At 37.5% G+C, this 19,283-nt stretch overlaps 3 protein-coding genes across 7 annotated transcripts in view; all 3 read left to right on the forward strand.

Annotated features, from left to right (window-relative positions):
* Window positions 1–8,711, forward strand: part of LOC111432571 (cleft lip and palate transmembrane protein 1 homolog) — a 12,448-nt gene extending 3,737 nt beyond the window's left edge. For 2 of the 4 annotated variants that reach the window (XM_023069520.1, XM_023069521.1), the window contains exons 7-12: window positions 1,287–1,522; window positions 5,355–5,448; window positions 5,553–5,743; window positions 7,232–7,451; window positions 8,075–8,242; window positions 8,351–8,711. In XM_023069520.1, coding sequence (XP_022925288.1) covers window positions 1,287–1,522; window positions 5,355–5,448; window positions 5,553–5,743; window positions 7,232–7,451; window positions 8,075–8,242; window positions 8,351–8,502 — 1,061 coding nt within the window. In that variant the 3' untranslated portion in view covers window positions 8,503–8,711. The remainder of the gene's footprint in view (window positions 1–1,286; window positions 1,523–5,354; window positions 5,449–5,552; window positions 5,744–7,231; window positions 7,452–8,074; window positions 8,243–8,350) is intronic. The other 2 variants (XR_002708653.1, XR_002708654.1) reach the window with 2 other exon arrangements.
* Window positions 8,712–9,520: 809 nt separating this feature from the next.
* Window positions 9,521–14,080, forward strand: LOC111432570 (PHD finger protein At1g33420-like). Its single transcript, XM_023069519.1, has 5 exons — window positions 9,521–10,174; window positions 10,960–11,086; window positions 11,634–11,849; window positions 12,277–12,885; window positions 13,000–14,080. Exons 1-5 carry the CDS (start codon window positions 9,817–9,819, stop codon window positions 13,796–13,798), a joined length of 2,109 nt encoding a protein of 702 aa, XP_022925287.1. The 5' UTR covers window positions 9,521–9,816; the 3' UTR covers window positions 13,799–14,080.
* Window positions 14,081–14,822: 742 nt separating this feature from the next.
* On the forward strand, window positions 14,823–19,229 carry LOC111432572 (ribosomal lysine N-methyltransferase 3). 2 transcript variants are annotated; one of them, XM_023069523.1, is made up of 5 exons: window positions 14,823–14,932; window positions 15,024–15,396; window positions 16,769–16,965; window positions 18,003–18,255; window positions 18,393–19,229. In XM_023069523.1, the coding sequence occupies exons 1-5, from the start codon at window positions 14,922–14,924 to the stop codon at window positions 19,038–19,040; spliced, it is 1,482 nt and encodes a 493-aa protein (XP_022925291.1). In that variant the 5' UTR covers window positions 14,823–14,921; the 3' UTR covers window positions 19,041–19,229. The 2 variants fall into 2 exon arrangements, with proteins under 2 accessions (XP_022925291.1, XP_022925290.1); XM_023069522.1 differs by lacking the exon at window positions 14,823–14,932 and having other exon boundaries at window positions 14,939–15,396.
* Window positions 19,230–19,283: the final 54 nt, after the last annotated feature.

Below are 19,283 nucleotides of genomic sequence, written 5' to 3' on the forward strand. Positions count from 1 at the left end.
AAAAAAAAAAAAAAAAAAAAAAAAAAAAAAAAAAAAAAAAAAAAAAAAAAAAAAAAAAAAAAAAAAAAAAAAAGATTTGTCTTCATGAAGCAATAAGATAAACCAATTACAAAGTTTTGTTTTTTTGTTTTTTTGCAATGAGTTTAAATCAACCACTTACAAAGCAATAAGAAAGAAAACTATATACCACAAAGCAATAAGATAAACCAATTACAAACATCAAGAAAGAAAACTATATACCACAAAGCAATAAGATAAACCAATTACAAAGTTTTGTTTTTTTGTTTTTTTGCAATGAGTTTAAATCATCACCAGTACACCTTTTAGTGTAACCATGATTCGTGAACGTGAAAGTAAATAGTTATTATGCTCTCAGAATTTTTTTTGGGAATGTTTCCTTCATTTATTGTTAATGAAAGTTGGTTTCTTCATAAAAAATTATTTCTGGAGGTGTTTGTTGGTGGGTTTGATTGACACTATATAAGGGTTGAAGATATGAAGCTCCTTGAACAGATTCTTATCCCCGGAGAAGATTAAAAGATTAATCTCTAGTTGTGATGGGAGTAAGGGTCTTGATGGATTTTTTATGGCATTTTTTCAAGAGTAAATGGGATCAGTGTTTTTAAAGTTTGAGGTGCACTGAAATACAAATTATAATTTCTTTGTTTCATATAGTTATGCTTCTCTCTTAACCAACTGGGAGAGCCTTTTGTACCATGGTTTCTCCTTTTTTTTTTCTTTTTCTTCTACAAATTTCATACATCAATGAATTTTTTTTTTCTTTTTAATAAAAGAAACCCTATATTGAATAAATCAATGAAATATAGAGAAAAAGTGGAAATTGCAATGGCCTGCTGGAGATTTGAGTTACCTTTGATCAGTATTTTGAAGCGTATTCCTTTAAATTACCCTGTTTATATAATTATTTCTCGTCTCATGTTGCCAACGATTAATTGAGTAATTGTGTAAAATTACATTGTTGTGTAGCAAGAGGTGATTTTTCTAATATTCTTTGCATGAGGAAGGTTTGTTTGTTCTGAATGATTGACCCTATTGCCACAATGGTGGTTGCATTCTCGGTCTCACTTCTTTTCCTCTTCCCAAAAGCTCTGAGCACAACAAATATTATACTCTGTCTTTCTTCTCTTTATTATCCTGGTAATTGCTGAATTGGCATAACAGTAGGCTGGAACATCATGTTAATGCTGATGGATAGATATCGTTTGACATGCCAGGCGTAGGAATTGAAACAGCAAATTTAGCATTGACTTTCTTGACTTAAGTAGACTTGAATGTTGAGCCCAGTACAGGAAACTACTATCCAACCATTTTCTTCAATGACTTTTGGCTACTTAGAGATAAGTTGGTTCAAATTAACGGGACAGTGGACGAGCTGGTACTTAATCTGGAAGTTGCTCCCATAAGCATGACCAAGTGGCAGTTATTTCTCCAGATCGATCAGTCATTCCAGATTCACCGTAGCTATGGAAGCATGCTTGAAGGTGAGGCAGATGAGTTGAAGGTACTGACTCTCTTTTAACTTGGGTTTCTTTCTCAAGTATTCTTTAATTCTGGGGAGTGGTATTTGTTGTAAATTGTCATAAGTTTTGATTTGATTTGAAGATCTTATGACAAGGTAGAGATTGTTGTAAATTGTCATAAGATTAGATTTGATTTGGTTTTTGGATTAGATTTGATTTGATTTTTAGATTTGAATTAGATTCGATTGGGTTATTTGAATTAGATTTAGTCTCAGTCAGAGATTTGATTTGTGGCGCTATATAATGAGAGAGTTCTCCCTCCATTCGGGAGATCGATTGACAACAAGTGGGATTTGGGAGATGGGAGAGTTTTAGGTGTCACATCGTATTTGTTGGGTGACACGTTGGTATATCCATTCCTAACAAGTGGGTGGAGATGGGAGAGTTTTGGGTGTCACATCGTATTTGTTGGGTGACACATTGGTGAGAGACTTTGTAGTGTGATAGTGAGGTATTCACTTGTAACACTTGGGTTTTTTAGTGATTGGTCCGTGGATGTAGGGGAGGGTGGGAGACTTAGTAGTGTGATAGTGAGGTATTCACTTGTAACACTTAGGTTTTAGTGATTGGGTGTCACATTGTATTTGTTGGGTGACACATTGGTGAGAGACTTTGTAGTGTGATAGTGAGGTATTCACTTGTAACACTTAGGTTTTAGTGATTGGGTGTCACATTGTATTTGTTGGGTGACACATTGGTGAGAGACTTTGTAGTGTGATAGTGAGGTATTCACTTGTAACACTTAGGTTTTAGTGATTGGGTGTCACATTGTATTTGTTGGGTGACACATTGGTGAGAGACTTTGTAGTGTGATAGTGAGGTATTCACTTGTAACACTTAGGTTTTAGTGATTGGGTGTCACATTGTATTTGTTGGGTGACACATTGGTGAGAGACTTTGTAGTGTGATAGTGAGGTATTCACTTGTAACACTTAGGTTTTAGTGATTGGGTGTCACATTGTATTTGTTGGGTGACACATTGGTGAGAGACTTTGTAGTGTGATAGTGAGGTATTCACTTGTAACACTTAGGTTTTAGTGATTGGGTGTCACATTGTATTTGTTGGGTGACACATTGGTGAGAGACTTTGTAGTGTGATAGTGAGGTATTCACTTGTAACACTTAGGTTTTAGTGATTGGGTGTCACATTGTATTTGTTGGGTGACACATTGGTGAGAGACTTTGTAGTGTGATAGTGAGGTATTCACTTGTAACACTTAGGTTTTAGTGATTGGGTGTCACATTGTATTTGTTGGGTGACACATTGGTGAGAGACTTTGTAGTGTGATAGTGAGGTATTCACTTGTAACACTTAGGTTTTAGTGATTGGGTGTCACATTGTATTTGTTGGGTGACACATTGGTGAGAGACTTTGTAGTGTGATAGTGAGGTATTCACTTGTAACACTTGGTTTTTTAGTGATTGGTCCGTGGATGTAGGGAGGTATTCACTTGTAACACTTGGGTTTTAGTGATTGATTGCTACCCGTGGATGTAGGGGAACTTCTTCTCTCCGAATCACGTAAATATCTTGGTGTCTATTTGTGTGATTCTGTTCATTGGTGTTGTGAGTACATTCGTTCCGCTTCCGGCGCACAACAATTGGTATCAGAGCCTGATTGTGGTATTTGGGGTATTGTGAAAGTTTTGGCCTCATCGACCACTAGACGTGCTCACAATCGTGCTTATGGCAGAGTCATCTAGAATTAAATCACGGCGTTGTCATCTCGGGCATAGCGATCGAAACCGTAGACGACGGCCACAAACCTCGGAATTCTCCGACATCTCGTTGTCATGCAAGGAACGTTGATCCTGTAAGTTGGCAGGGGAGGCGTTGGGTTGGAGCATGATCCCGTTGATGGGGCCCACATAGTTGATTTCGTGGATCCTCTGTTTGAGGCGCCCGATTGAATGGTTCGGGTCAATTTGGGGCTGCGATTGGGATTGGGAATTGTTTTGGGATTCGGAAGCTACGAGGAGTTGAATGCGAGAATGCTGGAGGATTTCGTAGAATTCGACGTCGCGGTCGCCTTGGAGGACGTGACCATTGAAGATTAGGGTTTGTTTGGGGATTGGAATTGATGGAGTTCCCAACATACGTATTGAGGCTTGAGGTGGTGGCAACCAACTTAGTTATCAATTTGGAGATCTTATGACAAGGTGGAGATTGTTGTAAATTGTCATAAGTTTTGATTTGATTTGGAGATCTTATGACAAGGTGGAGATTGTTGTAAATTGTCATAAGTTTTGATTTGATTTGGAGATCTTATGACAAGGTAGAGATTGTTGTAAATTGTCATAAGATTAGATTTGATTTGGTTTTTGGATTAGATTTTATTTGGTTTTTAGATTTGAATGAGATTCGATTGGGTTATTTGAATTAGATTTAGTCTCAGTCAGAGATTTGATTTGTGACGCTATATAATGAGAGAGTTCTCCCTCCATTCGGGAGATCAATTGACAACAAGTGGGATTTGGGAGATGGGAGAGTTTTGGGTGTCACATCGTATTTGTTGGGTGACACATTGGTATATCCATTCCTAACAAGTGGGTGGAGCTGGGAGAGTTTTGGGTGTCACATCGTATTTGTTGGGTGACACATTGGTGAGAGACTTTGTAGTGTGATAGTGAGGTATTCACTTGTAACACTTGGGTTTTTTAGTGATTGGTCCGTGGATGTAGGGGAGGGTGAGAGACTTTGTAGTGTGATAGTGAGGTATTCACTTATAACACTTAGGTTTTAGTGATTGGGTGACACATTGGTGAGAGACTTTGTAGTGTGATAGTGAGGTATTCACTTGTAACACTTGGTTTTTAAGTGATTGGTCCGTGGATGTAGGGAGGTATTCACTTGTAACACTTGGATTTTAGTGATTGATTGCTACCCGTGGATGTAGGGGAACTTCTTCTCTCCGAACCACGTAAATATCTTGGTGTCTATTTGTGTGATTCTGTTCATTGGTGTTGTGAGTACATTCGTTTCGCTTCCGGCGCACAATAGTATTTGTTTGAGATGTTAGGGGGAAAAGAGATGATTTTTGTGATTAAAGGGTAAGGTAGAATCTCCCTTCCTGACATGTGACCATGTGAGAGAATATTCTAAAAAAAAGATTGGTTCTGACCATCACAGTTTAAGGACTGGAATCTATGCGATATTTAGGACTAGAATACTCTGAACTGTCTGAAGCTTAAAAATTCTACTTAAATATAAATAAATTCCAACATGATAACTCTCGCAGACAAATATATATTTTTTTGCCTGGAAGATTTAAATTGAAACTTGTATAAAAAAGGAAGCTATTAAGGACTGAATTAACCAAAAAAAGACCTATATTTTGACATCATGGGTGTTGCATGTCTACTTTGTTGTTCTCTCTCTCTCTCTCTCTCTCACACACACACACACACACACACACACTTTTCCACACATTTCCATTATGTGGGGAGGAATCGATAAGGTTGGTGATTGTGTGTATTACTTGGGCTCTTTGGCTGTTAAAATCAAAGAGTTTCTTCATTTATCTCATTCTTGGTTTTCTGGATTCCCGTAAGTATTTTATTTATCTCTTAGCTTCTGGTTGAGTTAGACTCCTAGTTATCCATTGCTTCCATAATGTTGCCGATATTCTAATTTTTCTTGAGAAATACATTTTGTTCTTATTAGTATGAATGATAGCATCTGTCTTTTCTATTTCAAAAACTTGAAAAAGAAGTGTGTTGCTTAAACGTCAATGTTTAGATAATTAATGCAATGAAATACTATTTTTCTCCGCCCAATTTTTATCCAAATGGTGTTTTGTGAATTATGTTTCAGAGGGTGTTCTTGGAAGGAAATCTCTATCTCCTGGCAGTTACTATGGTTGTCTCATTACTTCATTCGGTTTTTGATATGCTCGCCTTCAAGAATGGTAAATAAATGTTTGGTCGCTATTTTTTTAACGAGTTAGTGGTTTATAATCTTGAGAAACAACATATGGGCTTTGCTAACTTATGTTATTGGTTTGTACTTAAGATATACAATTTTGGAACAAAAATAAGTCTATGGAAGGACTCTCTGCAAAGTCTGTCATTGTCAGCTTTATATCTCAACTGATTATCTTCTTGTATCTACTTGATAATGATACTTCTTGGATGATACTTGCAAGTTCTGGCATTGGTTGCTGTATTGAGTTTTGGAAAATAGGAAAAGCTATGCATATTGAGGTAGCTATTCTGTTTAATTTCTTCATTGCTCACAGATTTTTTTTTTCTGGTTTTTTTTTTTTTAATAATATACATCCATATGTTAGTATATATTAGCATAGCATCTTAATAAACAGCATGCTTTCATGTTTGCGAATTTCTCTTTTCATGCACTCCTTATTGCAGACTTTATGTGGTGCAAATCCTTAGGCTTCCTTTTATGGTTGCTTAGTTCTTTTGTTCGACTCTGTTTATTAGTTTAGTTAGTTGTACCTGCCATTTTCTTTTGATGGGAAATGAACTGATGGGAATCAGAATTTAAAATGGAAATAAGGCAACTTGCCTTTACATCAGGTGAACACTAAAGATCGGGAGAATCAGAATATGTAGCAAATCAAGTTGTAAAGTATAATATTTTCTTGTTTATTTACAGCTGCAATTCCTTCCTACGATTAGGCTAATTGCTGATTTTTTGGATCTAAGATTGGAATCCCTTTTGTATAAATATTTATATTCTCCACTCAATAGTATATCAGAAAGTTACTTTTTCTCTCATACCTAGTTACATGGTATCAGAGCTAGGCTGTTAGAAACATTGATTGTTAGGTTTAATGCTTCTTAAAGTGGAAATAGTATTTCTTAGAGGAAATCCGAAGGACATTCCATAAAGAAGTTGTCCCCCTTTCCTACCTTTGGAAAAAAAACGTAGATGAGTTGCTTCACGTTATTAATGCATCTCCAAGGACCTTTAGATGAATTTAAAGACTTTGTATCTTGCTTCAAATCGAAGTGATATGGTCCTTACTTTGTAGCAATTACCTTCCTCCTGAACGAATTCTTTTCATGGTGGAAGTGCCAAATCCACTCAGACAGTAAGCTATTATTCTTTTATTTGATACCATAGATTCCCAAAGCACCTTCCTCCAAAGGTTGTTTAACTGTAGCCCATTTGACAAGATGATATTGATTGTTGAGATAAACCTCATTTTAGAAGTAACTAAATCTTCTTATCATAGCGGTGCAACTATGTATCTCCTCTCATTATCATTTTCCTTTCATTCCAGATTGATGGGAGTGGAAGGATATCGATGTTGAGATTTGATCCCAAGTCATATGCAGGAAATAAGATATATTTTCCTTCATTTGAGTTTGAAGTTATGCTTCGAATCAAGAAGCCTATATTCCGTTCCCACAGAAATGATACCATGTATCATGGGTTTTTATCAACCTTGGTAAAAGGTATGCCATGGCATAGTAGTAGGGTAGTAGAGTTGAGTGGTTGTGCTCTGTATTTGCAAATGGGCCCACACACACTCAGACCAAAAGAAAAAAAAAGTTTATTTTAGTAGCTTTCTTTTGCTGATGATTTCATTCGTCTATTATTCATTCTCTTATTTCTGTAAATGAGTCCCTTTTCTATCCATAATAGTATAAATGTTGTGCATGCCTTTTTCATAACATAGTGCAAGTACTTATCTTCTCTCATTATCATTTTTTCTTTCTTTTCAGATTGATAGGAGTGGAAGGATACCTATGTTGAGATTCCGTGATCGTGAGTCATATTCAGGAAATAAGACCAAGGAGTACGATGATCTTGCAATGAAGTATTTGTCCTATGTGCTTTTCTTTCTTGCTGCTTGCTCATCTGTTTATTCACTCATGTATGAACAACACAAGAGCTGGTATTCTTGGATTCTCTCTTCACTTACAAGCTGTGTATACATGTTCGATAAGTCACTTTAAGTGCTTTTATGCATGCTTTTTCACTTACTATGCTCCTAATCTTATATGACGTGTGATTTTACTCAAAAACCTGATTCCTTTATTTAAAAACGCATTATGTATATTTTTTCTTATTGCTAGAGGTTACTTGTCCTGGTGTAACTGTGGTATTTTGGTTTGTGCGAAGAGAATGCATCATGTATTTATGCAGAAAATATTATGTTTTGGTGAAAACAAACAAATTGTTTGTAAGATGTTTCATCCTCGAGCATTTAGGTGCATATTAGTGGATCTGCCATAGATTTCTACTGAGATTGTACGTTTTGGTTTTCTCACATATGTGTTTATTAATTATACTGTCATACACTGAACTTTTTGACCTTTTTTTTTTTTTTGTTGCCAACTTTGCACATAAATTATTCCATTTGGAAATATGGAAGTTGTTGGTTTTCATGATGGTGAGATGCAACTTTTTTCTCTAAACAGGATATAACTTTTTTAAAGTTGAAATCTGTGTGCGGATATGTATGGTTAGTTTCAGTAATCAATATTGGAAGAACTGTGTTGAAAACCACTGAATAGTTTTGATTATTGAGTAATCTGTTACTTCTGAATTTGGATTCTTTGCAGGCTTCATTATGATGTGCCCTCAGTTGTTCATAAACTACAAGCTCAAGTCTGTGGCCCATCTCCCCTGGAGACAGATGACATACAAGTTCCTTAATACCATCATTAACGATCTATTTGCTTTTGTCATAAAAATGCCAACCCTACACAGGCTTTCGGTGTTCCGAGACGGTGAGAAGTTTCTCAATCGAAGTCCTTTTTTGTTGTTGTCGTCCTCGTCATCATGAAATAGTATATATGGAAGAGATATCTGATGCCTGTAAATTGGTTGCACTGCAGATATCATATTTCTTATCTATCTGTATCAGAGATGGAAATACCCAGTCGACAAGAAACGTATAAATGAATTCGGTTTTGGCGGTGAAGAAAATGGAGGAGACGAAGCAACAAATGTGAATGCCATTAAAGACGACGACAAGAAAACTAATTAACTGTGAATGCTTACATGTAACATTACATTTTTTAGAATGTAGAATCCAGTGAGGCAAGTGAAGAGGCATTTTAGTAAGTATTTTTCAAGGTTTTGTTTCTGATTGCCCAGTTCTTATAAAGGATTCATGTTTTAAGCCCTCCTGCATTCGTTAGTGATATCTTCTGTCTTCGAAATAAAATTATGAAATCTGCCTCTGATATTCACTTATGGCCCTGTTTTGGAGTGTATGGGTATTAAGTGTAGATATCAATTTAGGTGAGCTATTACGGTTGAATATGGAGAGGGGAAGTTATTCTTGTTATTATTTTGTTGAGTTATAAACTTCTGATCGTTCCAACTGTCTTAACTAATCAGGTTTTAGTTAGGGAGTGGGGCCAATGAAATTAATCCATAATGGTTAGGAGAAAAATGTAATTGGACTTGGTCGCCTCACAAGAGGCACACAAGTCTGACTCACGTGAACTGATCGTGTCTTTTAAAGATTTGGAATACTCCTAAAGGATTCATAAATACCATTCTTTCAACATTAACCAGATAAAATGTTTCTCATTCTCAAATCTCTTGACATACCCAAATTCTCCTCCTCAAACAATTTTTACAGTGAAAATCAATTGTGTTATCTTTGTCTGAAAATTGACAACCCAACCATAGTTCAAGTATTATATCATGAACCAACGTGTCACAGACATGAATTCCACGACCAGTTTGATGAACTAAAAAGAAAAGAAACAGTTACAAAATTGATACGAGGGTTCAAATGGACACAATCAATAAAGAATCAATTCACTCCTCGAAAAGTTCATTAGGACTTCTACGTTAACTCCTATTTAAGAATTTAAACGATCTAGTCATACAAATAAATGTAATGATAATATAAGGACCGGAAGATTAAAGTAAAAGTAAGAAAAGAAAAGAAAAAAAAAAAAGGATTGAGGACCGCACCTTCCTTTATTAAAAGAAAGCCCTCTCCCCCTCTCCATTAAAACCTCTCTCTCTCTCTCTCTCTCAGAAACTCTCTCCATTAAAACCTCTCTCCCCTCTCCACTGGAACCCTCTCGAACGACCAACGCAACGCAACGCAACACAACACACTCACTGAATATATATATTTTTATGAATTAAAAAAAAAAAAAAAAAAAGGAAAAAGAAAAGATTCGAAGAACCCGAACCGAAAGGGGCGAAGAAAAAAACCCTAAACCGCTATCGTTGTTGAACCTTCCTCCCCCGTTCTCTGAGTCTAACCCTAATCTCCGCCGTCTGTTTCTCTCTTCTTCCTTGGATTCAGCCTCTTTTTCATCCCCACCTCTCAGCTATGGTCGTTAACGCCCGTCCCCTCAAGAGAATGAAGAGACGTGTTACTGCTGATCTCTTCGACTTCCTCTCTTTCCCTTCCTCCTCCATGTCCACCTCCGCCACCGATCATGATTCCGACCACGACCACCTCTTCACCGGCCCCTTCCGGACCAACGTCCACACCTTCCTCACCAACCACGCCCTCCCTCCTCCACCTTCTTCTCTATTCCCTCACCTCCTCACCTGGCAGATCCTCTTCCGCGTCGGCGACCTCGTCGACGGCCCCGATTCTCAACCCGCCGTTGTTTATCTCGATATTGTCGAGGAGGACGTCGCCAGATCCAGATCCGTCTACTGCGATCAGTGCCGTGTTGTTGGTGAGTCCCCTTCCACTCCTCGTCTCTCTTCTTTTTTTCGCCTCCTCCGCTTTGTTTCTCGTCTCCCGCCGGTGACCTTTTCAATATCTCGCGATAATTACGAGATTTTGAGATGGGGGTAGAACTCATTTCCTTTTCATGTGCGGGTCTTGATTTGATGGTGTTCAAACAACCCTTCGATGCGTTACACGTGGCGGGTAGAGAAAATTGGATATTATGTCAATGTCCGAGTCATGAGTGACAGCTATTTCGGAACTTTGGGAGTACGTTGTCGTAGTGGGTGATGAATGACTATGATCATCATCTTCTTTTTCTTTTTTCTTTTTAATTTCTTGTTATTGATTTATTTACTGTGTGGTCTAAGTCTAGTGATGGAGTAGATAAGTTCGATTCTTCATGTAAAGTGGGTGGGCGGAGGAATCTTTTTTCTTTAGCAGAGAGAAGATAGGAGTAGATGTGGGGTCATTTTCATGGAAATTGAGGCTTGTTTGTTTGTGGATACAGCGCCCCACATCTCGGAAAATGTGACAAAATATATAGTTGCGTGTTCCTCTTTTCCTTCTGTATACAAAATTATTTCATTCAACTCTCCTCTGGCCCCATTTCGTTTACTGTTTTTAAGTTTGGAACAGTTTGAGTTTAATACATTTTAGTTGTAAGGATTTGGGTTGTGATACCCTTGTGATTACTTTTCGAGAACGCCCAAGAGTGTGTTTTGTTTGATGTTTGATGTATGATGTTTGATGTGAATTGTTTGTTGTTTGTAACTGTATGCCAATGATTAGGGTGGAGTGCACATCCTGTGTGTGCCAAACGATACCATTTCATAATAAAAGCTAATGGAAGCTCCATTGGAGGATATCATAAGCCATGTATGTGCTGTGGAGACGTCTTGCATCTCTCCGAGTCCAAGTGAGCTCATTAACCACACTCCTTTCCCTGGTTTATGGTTATTCTGGACTGATCAATCCAGATTTTCTATCAATTGTTACCTTCGTTCTTCCTTTTATCTCAATGGGTTTTGAGTGGTTATCATGATTTTGAGACTAGAATTGATCTTAGATATGGACAAATCATCGCCTATAAGTGAGCTTAGATATGATTTCTGCTGGATAATCTACAAAATCCTTTGCCTTCATTATGTAATGTAGAAAATGAACTCTAATCTGTTAGTCATATTAATGTGTGCAAAAGTCGATTGATATTTCTGGGATCAGATCACTGCTCTACTAATTTATCTTTCCTTTCCATTAAGATAGTATTACAGAATAAATACTGCCCAACATTCATTTGCTTCTGTTTGCATTCAGTTCCTGTTTATTTTGTGTTGCGTAGAAATAGAATTGTTATAGTTGAATGATGGCCAATAGCCATACAACCAGCTTTTTCCCGAGCATTATTTCTGCTTTTGTTTTTTTCTCACGATTTTGAAGAGTTTTTGGTTATATTGGGTTTCTAGATGCAAGTCGTGCAATCATGTAACAAGCACAGATGATGTTGAAGACTGGGTGTACCAGCAGTTAGAGAACAATACTCATCTTTTACATGCTGTGGTTCACTCAAATGGTTATGGACACCTTCTCAGAGTCAATGGAAGAGAGGGTGGTTCAAGGCACTTATCAGGATGCCATATCATGGATTTTTGGGATCGATTTTGTAAAATGCTTGGAGTGAGGTAAGGCATCACTTTCACTATAGTGAATCCTTTTCAAAATTTGTTTAGTTTTTGAGTCAGTTCTCAAATTTACTCGTCAGTGTCTTGCTTTTGTTGATCTCTGGATGCTCATGTTTGCTAACATTTAAGCTGTATATGGAAAAGCATTCTGAATTTAACATTTAGGCTGGTGGAGATCTGACTCGAAATGATTTATTATGTTTGAAACCTATGTAATTAACAAATTATGCATGATGGATGAACCAAACTGCTCGAAAGAGACCTTAAGTTCTACAGTTTTTTTCTTTGGGGAGGATATGTCAACACCCTTTCCTTTTTCAGTGCTGAAAAGGTGAAAGTGGCATATTCTTCCTGATGAGTTTAGTTGATTTATTTGTGTTATGGGTACATGGAATGAGTGAATTTTCTTTTTATTGTCTTTGAGCAGAAAGGTAAGTGTGATGGATGTGTCTAAGAAGTATGGGCTCGAGTACCGGATGCTTCATGCCATCACCAAGGGCCATCCATGGTATGGCGAGTGGGGTTATGAATTTGGTGCTGGTAGTTTTGGAGTGACTCTTGATGCCTACAAAATGGCTGTTGAAACCCTCTCCAGCCTTCCTCTCTCAATCGTTACATCACAAGGACGGAAGCCTCGTTCTCAACTTCAGGACATAATTTCATATTATCAGTCTTTGTCAGAGCGTAAGCTTGTTAATGTGAGAGATCTCTTCAGATTTCTGATGAGCTTGATTCATAACATTCGCAAGTCATCGTCAACCATTAATGATGTAACGGATGAAAAGCAGCAGTCGAGGGTCTTGTGCTCGTGGACTAGAAGTGATGTTACTCGTGTTGAGGAAGCAATGTTGAAAGTGCTGCATGCAGTATCTGGATCAAATTGGGTAAGTTGGCGCACCCTTAGAGGTGCTGTGTGCAAAGCAGGTCCCCCTGAACTTCTTGATTATTGCCTTAAGAATCTTGGGGGTAAAGTATCATCTGATGGGATGGTTGTTAATTCTCATCGCAATCCTCAATCAGGTGCTTTTGAATACAGGTAAATGAAATGCACTTTCGTTTATGATTTTTTCCATGTTGTTACAAGTGTACGTTGTTGGAAGGCTCTGTCCATAGTGTGTGTGGTCTCTCAAGGGGTATCTTTGTTATGCAGGCTCGAACCGGGCAATGTTTCATCGAATACAGCCACTGATTGCACCGTGTCCTCCCTCTCTAGCTTCCCATCTGAAGAAAATCTTCTGTTGGACTTAAGGTTTTTGTACGATGCCATGCTTCATCCACACTCTATGGTAAACTATGGGCCCCAGGCAACAAGGGATGCAGCGGTGAGCTCAGCCGTGAAGCTGATAGACTGCAAGCAGTTTGTAAAAGATTATAAACCTGAGAAGCTACTGACCAAGTTGAATCCTTTTTCGATATGCCTCTCATGTGAGGTTGAAGTTGTGGAAGACTCGAAAGACAATTCCTCAAGACCTCCACCGGAACTAGTTGTACTTCCATCTAATGCAACCATGTCTGACCTGAAGCTTGAAGCATCAAAAGCTTTCCAAGATGTATACTTGATGTTCAAAAGATTTCAAGTAGAAGAGATAGTCGACCATGGCGGTGTAGATGATTCCACCCAGGTCAAGCTATTATTCGGACAAACCGAATCAGTACGTGTGAGAGGAAGATGTCAAGGGAAAATGGCGCTGAACAGGTTCCGAATGGAGAGGGGATTGGAAAGGTGGACTGTGGACTGCAGTTGCGGAGCCAAGGACGACGATGGGGAGAGAATGCTAGCTTGTGACTTGTGCAACATTTGGTGGCATACGAGATGCTCAGGGATTCAAGACTCGGACAATGTCCCAGGGAAATTTGTATGTTATAAATGCAGAAGCTCGATTGTTGCGATGAATACGAATGGAGAAATGGAGACGGATACTCTATCTAGACTAGGGTATGTTAATTGAGATTTTTAATTTGTATATAGTTTTGGTTTTGGGTTTGGATTTTTGTTGGGGAGGAGGGTAAGGGAGAGAAGGATGAAAAGTTGATTGATTTGTTGTTAGGGGGGGTAGTGAATGTGTAGATGTGGTGAGAAGTTGGGCCAAAATCAGTGATTAGATTTGTTTCCTGGTTTTGTTATTCTTGTGTATATGTTGAACTGATAGGCGAAACTTGGGATTTATATGACACCCACGGAAGGAGAAAAAAAACAAAACAAAACAAAACAAACAAATGAGGAGACAAAAAAATCAATATCTGGTGAGGGTGTTCATGTTTGATCATAAATGTGTCCATTGAGTTGATATAGGACGCTTCTTGAACCCGCTACAATTGTCATTGAAATTGGTTCAAGTGGCAAGAGTGTCTTGTCGAGTTTGACTCCAAATTTGTTATACTCTTATCAAAAGAGTGAACATGAACATGTGATCTTGTATATAAGGCTATCCAATGAACCACAAAATTTAACAAGGCTATCATTGAATCATTGATGTACCATTTAAAGAACACAAGTCAAGAACACAAGTCAGATTTGAATTTGAATGTACAAGAGTTTTAAGCAGAGAACAATCTAATTGGAAGATTAACGTGATATATTGTGGAGAAAACAATAGGAGGTTAGAAAATAGTGGGGTTCTTGTAGAAATCTTATGGACATAATTATTTAAACTATTAGTCTCCAACCTAAATATTTCTTCTACCTACCATTCCAAATTGATAACTCACATAATGAATTAAAAATATACTTGAAGAATGCATCACTCCAAGAATGCTTTACATGACATGATATACTTTCAACTACCCAACATAAAAAATTCCTTCCAAAATTTTTGTAAAAGATATAGTCACTTATAACATATACTTTCAAGTAAGAAACTTATTGTAATTCATATGAATAATGATGTTATTATTGTTGAAAGTTGGATTGAAGAAAAAAAAAAAAACAAACAAACAAACAAAGAAATTTAGTCACTCCGTGAATATTTAGGTTATACGAGTCTACTGCATTTAAATACTGTTAAAGCTAACCACCGGGAACGCCCGACCTTCATCGTCAACTGAAGTGCCACTCACCAGTTTCTTCCTCCCATGACTTCCAGGTTCTCTAACTCATCGCCTTTCTTCCTCTCTTCTCATCATGTTTCAAATCTCTTCTCATTCCGCCCTTTCCTTTTCATTTTTAAATCTCAGGCGATTGAGAGCTTTCAAGCGATGGATGGCATCCCAAGGCATTCAATACACCGACGCTCTCGAATTCACGGATAGCTGCGGCGATGGAATTGCCGTCGAAGCCTTGTGCGATTTGCAGGAAGGGGATGTTGTTGCAACCATTCCTAAACTTGCTTGCCTCACCGTCAAGACCAGCAGTGCCTGTCCGATCATAGAAGAAGCCGGTTTGGGTGGCTATTTGGGGCTTTCGGTCGCTCTTATGTATGAGAGAAGTTTAGGGGAGAACTCTAATTGGGCTGGCTATCTCCAGCTTCTGCCCAACAAAGAGTTATTACCCTTGCTCTGGTCTCTGGAAGATGTGGACCAGTTTCTTTGTGGAACTGAGCTACACAAGGTACGTCCAGTTCTTTTTTCTCGGCTTCTATTTTAATCTCTGCTCTGTTAGGGAGTTTATTTATGGAATTATGTGCGAATATAGAATTAGTTTAAAGGTTCTGATGGATTCTTTGGCAGCTATTGTACATCTATCTCATTCACGAGGATGATTATATTATGACACTTCTCTTTAGTCTTGGAATGTATATGATCCATCGACTTTGTAGTTAGCTCAGAAATGTGGTGCCAAGAATTGCTGGGGCCTCAAATCTACCTCTGGGCTTCCCATTGATAATAATCGGGTTGTTTACACTCTATAGTGCTTTGGACGTACAAGAATTAAGAAACTAGAGATCTTGGTCATAATTAAGTTCTTGGATTGGTTGGACAAGGAGGGTACTTTGAGGTCGGGGAGGAGGAATATATCATGGTGAAAGTAGGACTATAAGGAGCTGGTTTGGGGGTAGTAAAACTTGTTGGAAACCGAAAGCTAAGGACTGTAAGTGTGTCAGCAGCATTACGATACTTCCCATTTTCAAAAAATTGTGAGGCAATTAAGAGACTTGTCATTCCGGGTTGCACTTTGTGTTTTGAAAACACTGCTGTGAACCAGAACCTTTGGCATACAAAATGTTTATCCAGGACGCTTAAGTTAACTCTGTCGTAGGCCTTCGTGATTTCGAGCTTAACAGCACCACATCTTTCTTCTTACACCTCCACTCTCATTGTTAATTTCCACTGAACTAGGGAGATATTCTCATTCTGACTCGAGAAGATTTCAACAATCAAGTTCTTGCTTCTTAGGGCTAAGAGTGTTGGGAGTGAGTCCCACATTAGCTAATATAGGATATAGGGAATGATCATGTGTTTATAAGTAAGAAATACATCTTCATTGGTATGAGGCCTTTTGGGGAAATCCAAAGCAAAGCCATGAGAGCTTATGCTCAAAGTGGACAAGATCATATCATTGTGGAGGGTTGTGATTCCTAACAAAGAGAAGGTGATGAAAGGAGCTGTCGGTATTTTATTTAAACATGTATTTTTGACCCAGAAGAGTATGTTCCTATGTGTTCAAGAACTGAAGAGGGATAGGGCTATCCTTCCTAGGAGATCTATCAGCTGGAGAGAGAGGGATGTATGTGTCAAGATTCAGAAGTCCCAATAGTTTTTATTTACGTTATGTTCTGTATATACAAAAATCTGTAAAAAAAATTCTATTCATAATGGTCTTTCAATTAGTGAAAGAAAATACTTGAGGTCATATGGTTTTGTGTTTACTTCCTGCCTTCAAGTAGGTTCACCATTTTGTTATTTCTACTTATGATAAAGCGATGATGCAGTGACTTTTAAGTGTAATCTATGTAGATGATTTTTCTTACACTTTTAGGCAGACGGTGAAAGAAGACAAGACCCTTATGTTTGAGGACTGGAAAGAGAATATCGTGCCTCTTATGATGTCTGCACCTTTGATGTTCAGTCCAGAATTTTTTGGCGTTGAACAATATTTTTCTGTGAGGAGCCTCATTTCTTCTAGATCTTTCGAGATTGATGACTTTCATGGGTTTGGGATGGTCCCTTTGGCAGATCTGTAAGTTAATCCTTCTTCTAAATTGTTATCAATATATATACTTACCATTTTCAATTCTATGCATTATATATGGCCTCTAGAGTGCGGGAGAGGTACTAAGCTTATCGAAAGTCTGGCCAAATGGTAACTATTTTTTCTAAACTAAATAGTAGCAAATAGAGTTGCTTTGAGTCCTGTCAAGGACTTGTTTCTCAAAAGGATCCACCTAAAAGTGGTGGAGGAGCTTTGAGTCCTATCAAGGACTTGTTTTTTCATCTCATTTTTCTTGTCACGTGTCTTTGTCTCGTCTCGAATTAGGTATTGGAGATGCTTAGGATTTAGGCACCTGATATGAATTATTTATACCTGTTGAATTATTGATCCTTAAACTTACGTATTATGTGTTTTTCACTTTACTTTGAATATTTTGTTTGTCTTAACTTTTATAATATTATATTTTGATCTTCTGGTTAATTTTTCATATATATATATATATATATATATATATATTTACAAAATCTTTAGTCTGCCAGTGTCCAATTTAACTATGGTGTAAAAGTTAAGAATTTTTTGGGAACATCCATGATCAAAAGAAAATATTTGAAGGTAAAACTTCTTGAATTTGGTATGGTGGGTTAATTTTTACCTCCAACTTTTAATTTAATCAAATTGGACTTTAAATTTAAGTTTCATGATGCTCACCTTATGTTAGGTTTTTGTTTGAAGAATCAGTAAAAAGAAAAATATTGTGACATGTGTTCAATGGACTACATGATCAAAGGTCTCTATGAAATTGTTTTGAAGAAGGATGAAATTTTGGTTAGATTTTTTTTTATTTATTTAGTTTTATTATTATTATTTTGAAATTGGTGAGTGTTGGTAGATTCATTGAGGACTAGAACTTGAAATTTTATCGTATTTATAAATATAAAATCTATATTAGAATAAGTATGATGCTCAAGGAATAAAATGGAATTTGAACTTGAATAATCATCATGATTCAGTTTGAATTAAGAACTCGGTGTTTATCATCTCTCATTCAATTCATTGAAACCTAGGTTTAACCACAAGACGAACGCTGAGGATGTACACTTTACCTTGGTGTCTTCTGATGTCGAGGACCTAAACGATGTACATCCATATGACGAGGAGTCCAAATGCTGGAATTCTCCTCCGGACAAAGAAGAACCAGATTCTCTTCTAACTGAGCTAAACAATGCATATGATACTGACTCAAACTCTTCGGAACTCGGAGGTGATCCCACCACGCTTGAGATGATCATGGTGAAGAATGTCAAAGCTGGCAATGAGGTTAGTTTTTCGTTTCGTTAAATGAGAGATATTTCCCTTCACTCGGAACCAAATCTTGTCGACCTCTTTAGTTGCCATGTAAATGTTCAGTTGAAGGGGTTTGGAATAACTTTTTCGTTTCTTCTGCTGGACATTAGGTGTTCAATACATATGGTTTGCTGGGTAACGCTGCTTTGCTACACAGATACGGATTTACGGAAGCAAATAATCCCTACGATATCGTTAACATTGATTTGAATCTGGTTATTGATTGGAGTTCATCTCGATTTTCGAGGCGATACAGTAGAGCAAGAGTATCACTATGGAGAAAGTTGGAGTACCGTGGTTGTGGCAATGAAGACACTGAATATTTTGAGATATCATACGATGGGGAACCACAAACTGAACTACTGATATTAATTTACATAATGTTGCTACCAGAGGTTGCATTTAATCACCTTGATATGACTACATCATTATCAGGGAATTATAGTGGCGTTATGCTGTATCAAAAAGGAAACACCATCTGGGTTGAAGATTCAAAACTTACCCGGGATGTATTGTTGACTAAAGATGTTCGTAGAGCTCTCGTGTCGCTTGCAGATATGCGGGAAAGCTTATACGGTTCAAGATGTTTAGAAAAAGACGTGGAGATGGTATGTGGCGTACAAGATAGGAAGTTATATCATTCTTGGATGCTATGTGAGAGCGAGAGGATGATTCTGAAGAAACTCAGAGCTTATGCCGCTGTGGCTGGTCAGTCGTCGAGAACTGGAAGGCCATCGTCTCTGAGGAAGCACAGATGAACAAGTAATTTCATAATTTATGAGCTCATTCATCTTCAAATTTCACTCTCGATTATTTTTGTTGCTTCACTTGAATCATCTTCAAATTTCTTCTTGTTTCTCCATCTCTACTCCTAACATTTGTTATTTTGAGGAGTTTGTCACCAAGGGATACTTTAGAAGAGTTCATTGTTTCAAATATTGCACTTCTCAGGTAGTCTTCAAAAGTAAAATATAAGAAGATTGATAAGTGACAACAAAATG

The sequence above is a fragment of the Cucurbita moschata genome, unplaced genomic scaffold, assembly GCF_002738365.1.
Source record: "Cucurbita moschata cultivar Rifu unplaced genomic scaffold, Cmos_1.0 Cmo_Scf00038, whole genome shotgun sequence".
Classification (NCBI taxonomy): domain Eukaryota; kingdom Viridiplantae; phylum Streptophyta; class Magnoliopsida; order Cucurbitales; family Cucurbitaceae; genus Cucurbita; species Cucurbita moschata.

Bases quoted from the DNA above. Each gene is read 5' to 3' on its own strand.
- LOC111432570 (XM_023069519.1), top strand. From the start codon at position 9,817: ATGGTCGTTAACGCCCGTCCCCTCAAGAGAATGAAGAGACGTGTTACT. The intron at 11,087-11,633 runs GTGAGCTCATTA...TTGGGTTTCTAG, and splicing joins TTGCATCTCTCCGAGTCCAA to ATGCAAGTCGTGCAATCATG. The intron at 12,886-12,999 runs GTAAATGAAATG...TTTGTTATGCAG, and splicing joins TCAGGTGCTTTTGAATACAG to GCTCGAACCGGGCAATGTTT.
- LOC111432572 (XM_023069522.1), top strand. From the start codon at position 14,971: ATGTTTCAAATCTCTTCTCATTCCGCCCTTTCCTTTTCATTTTTAAAT. The intron at 15,397-16,768 runs GTACGTCCAGTT...ACTTTTAGGCAG, and splicing joins GTGGAACTGAGCTACACAAG to ACGGTGAAAGAAGACAAGAC. The intron at 18,256-18,392 runs GTTAGTTTTTCG...GCTGGACATTAG, and splicing joins ATGTCAAAGCTGGCAATGAG to GTGTTCAATACATATGGTTT.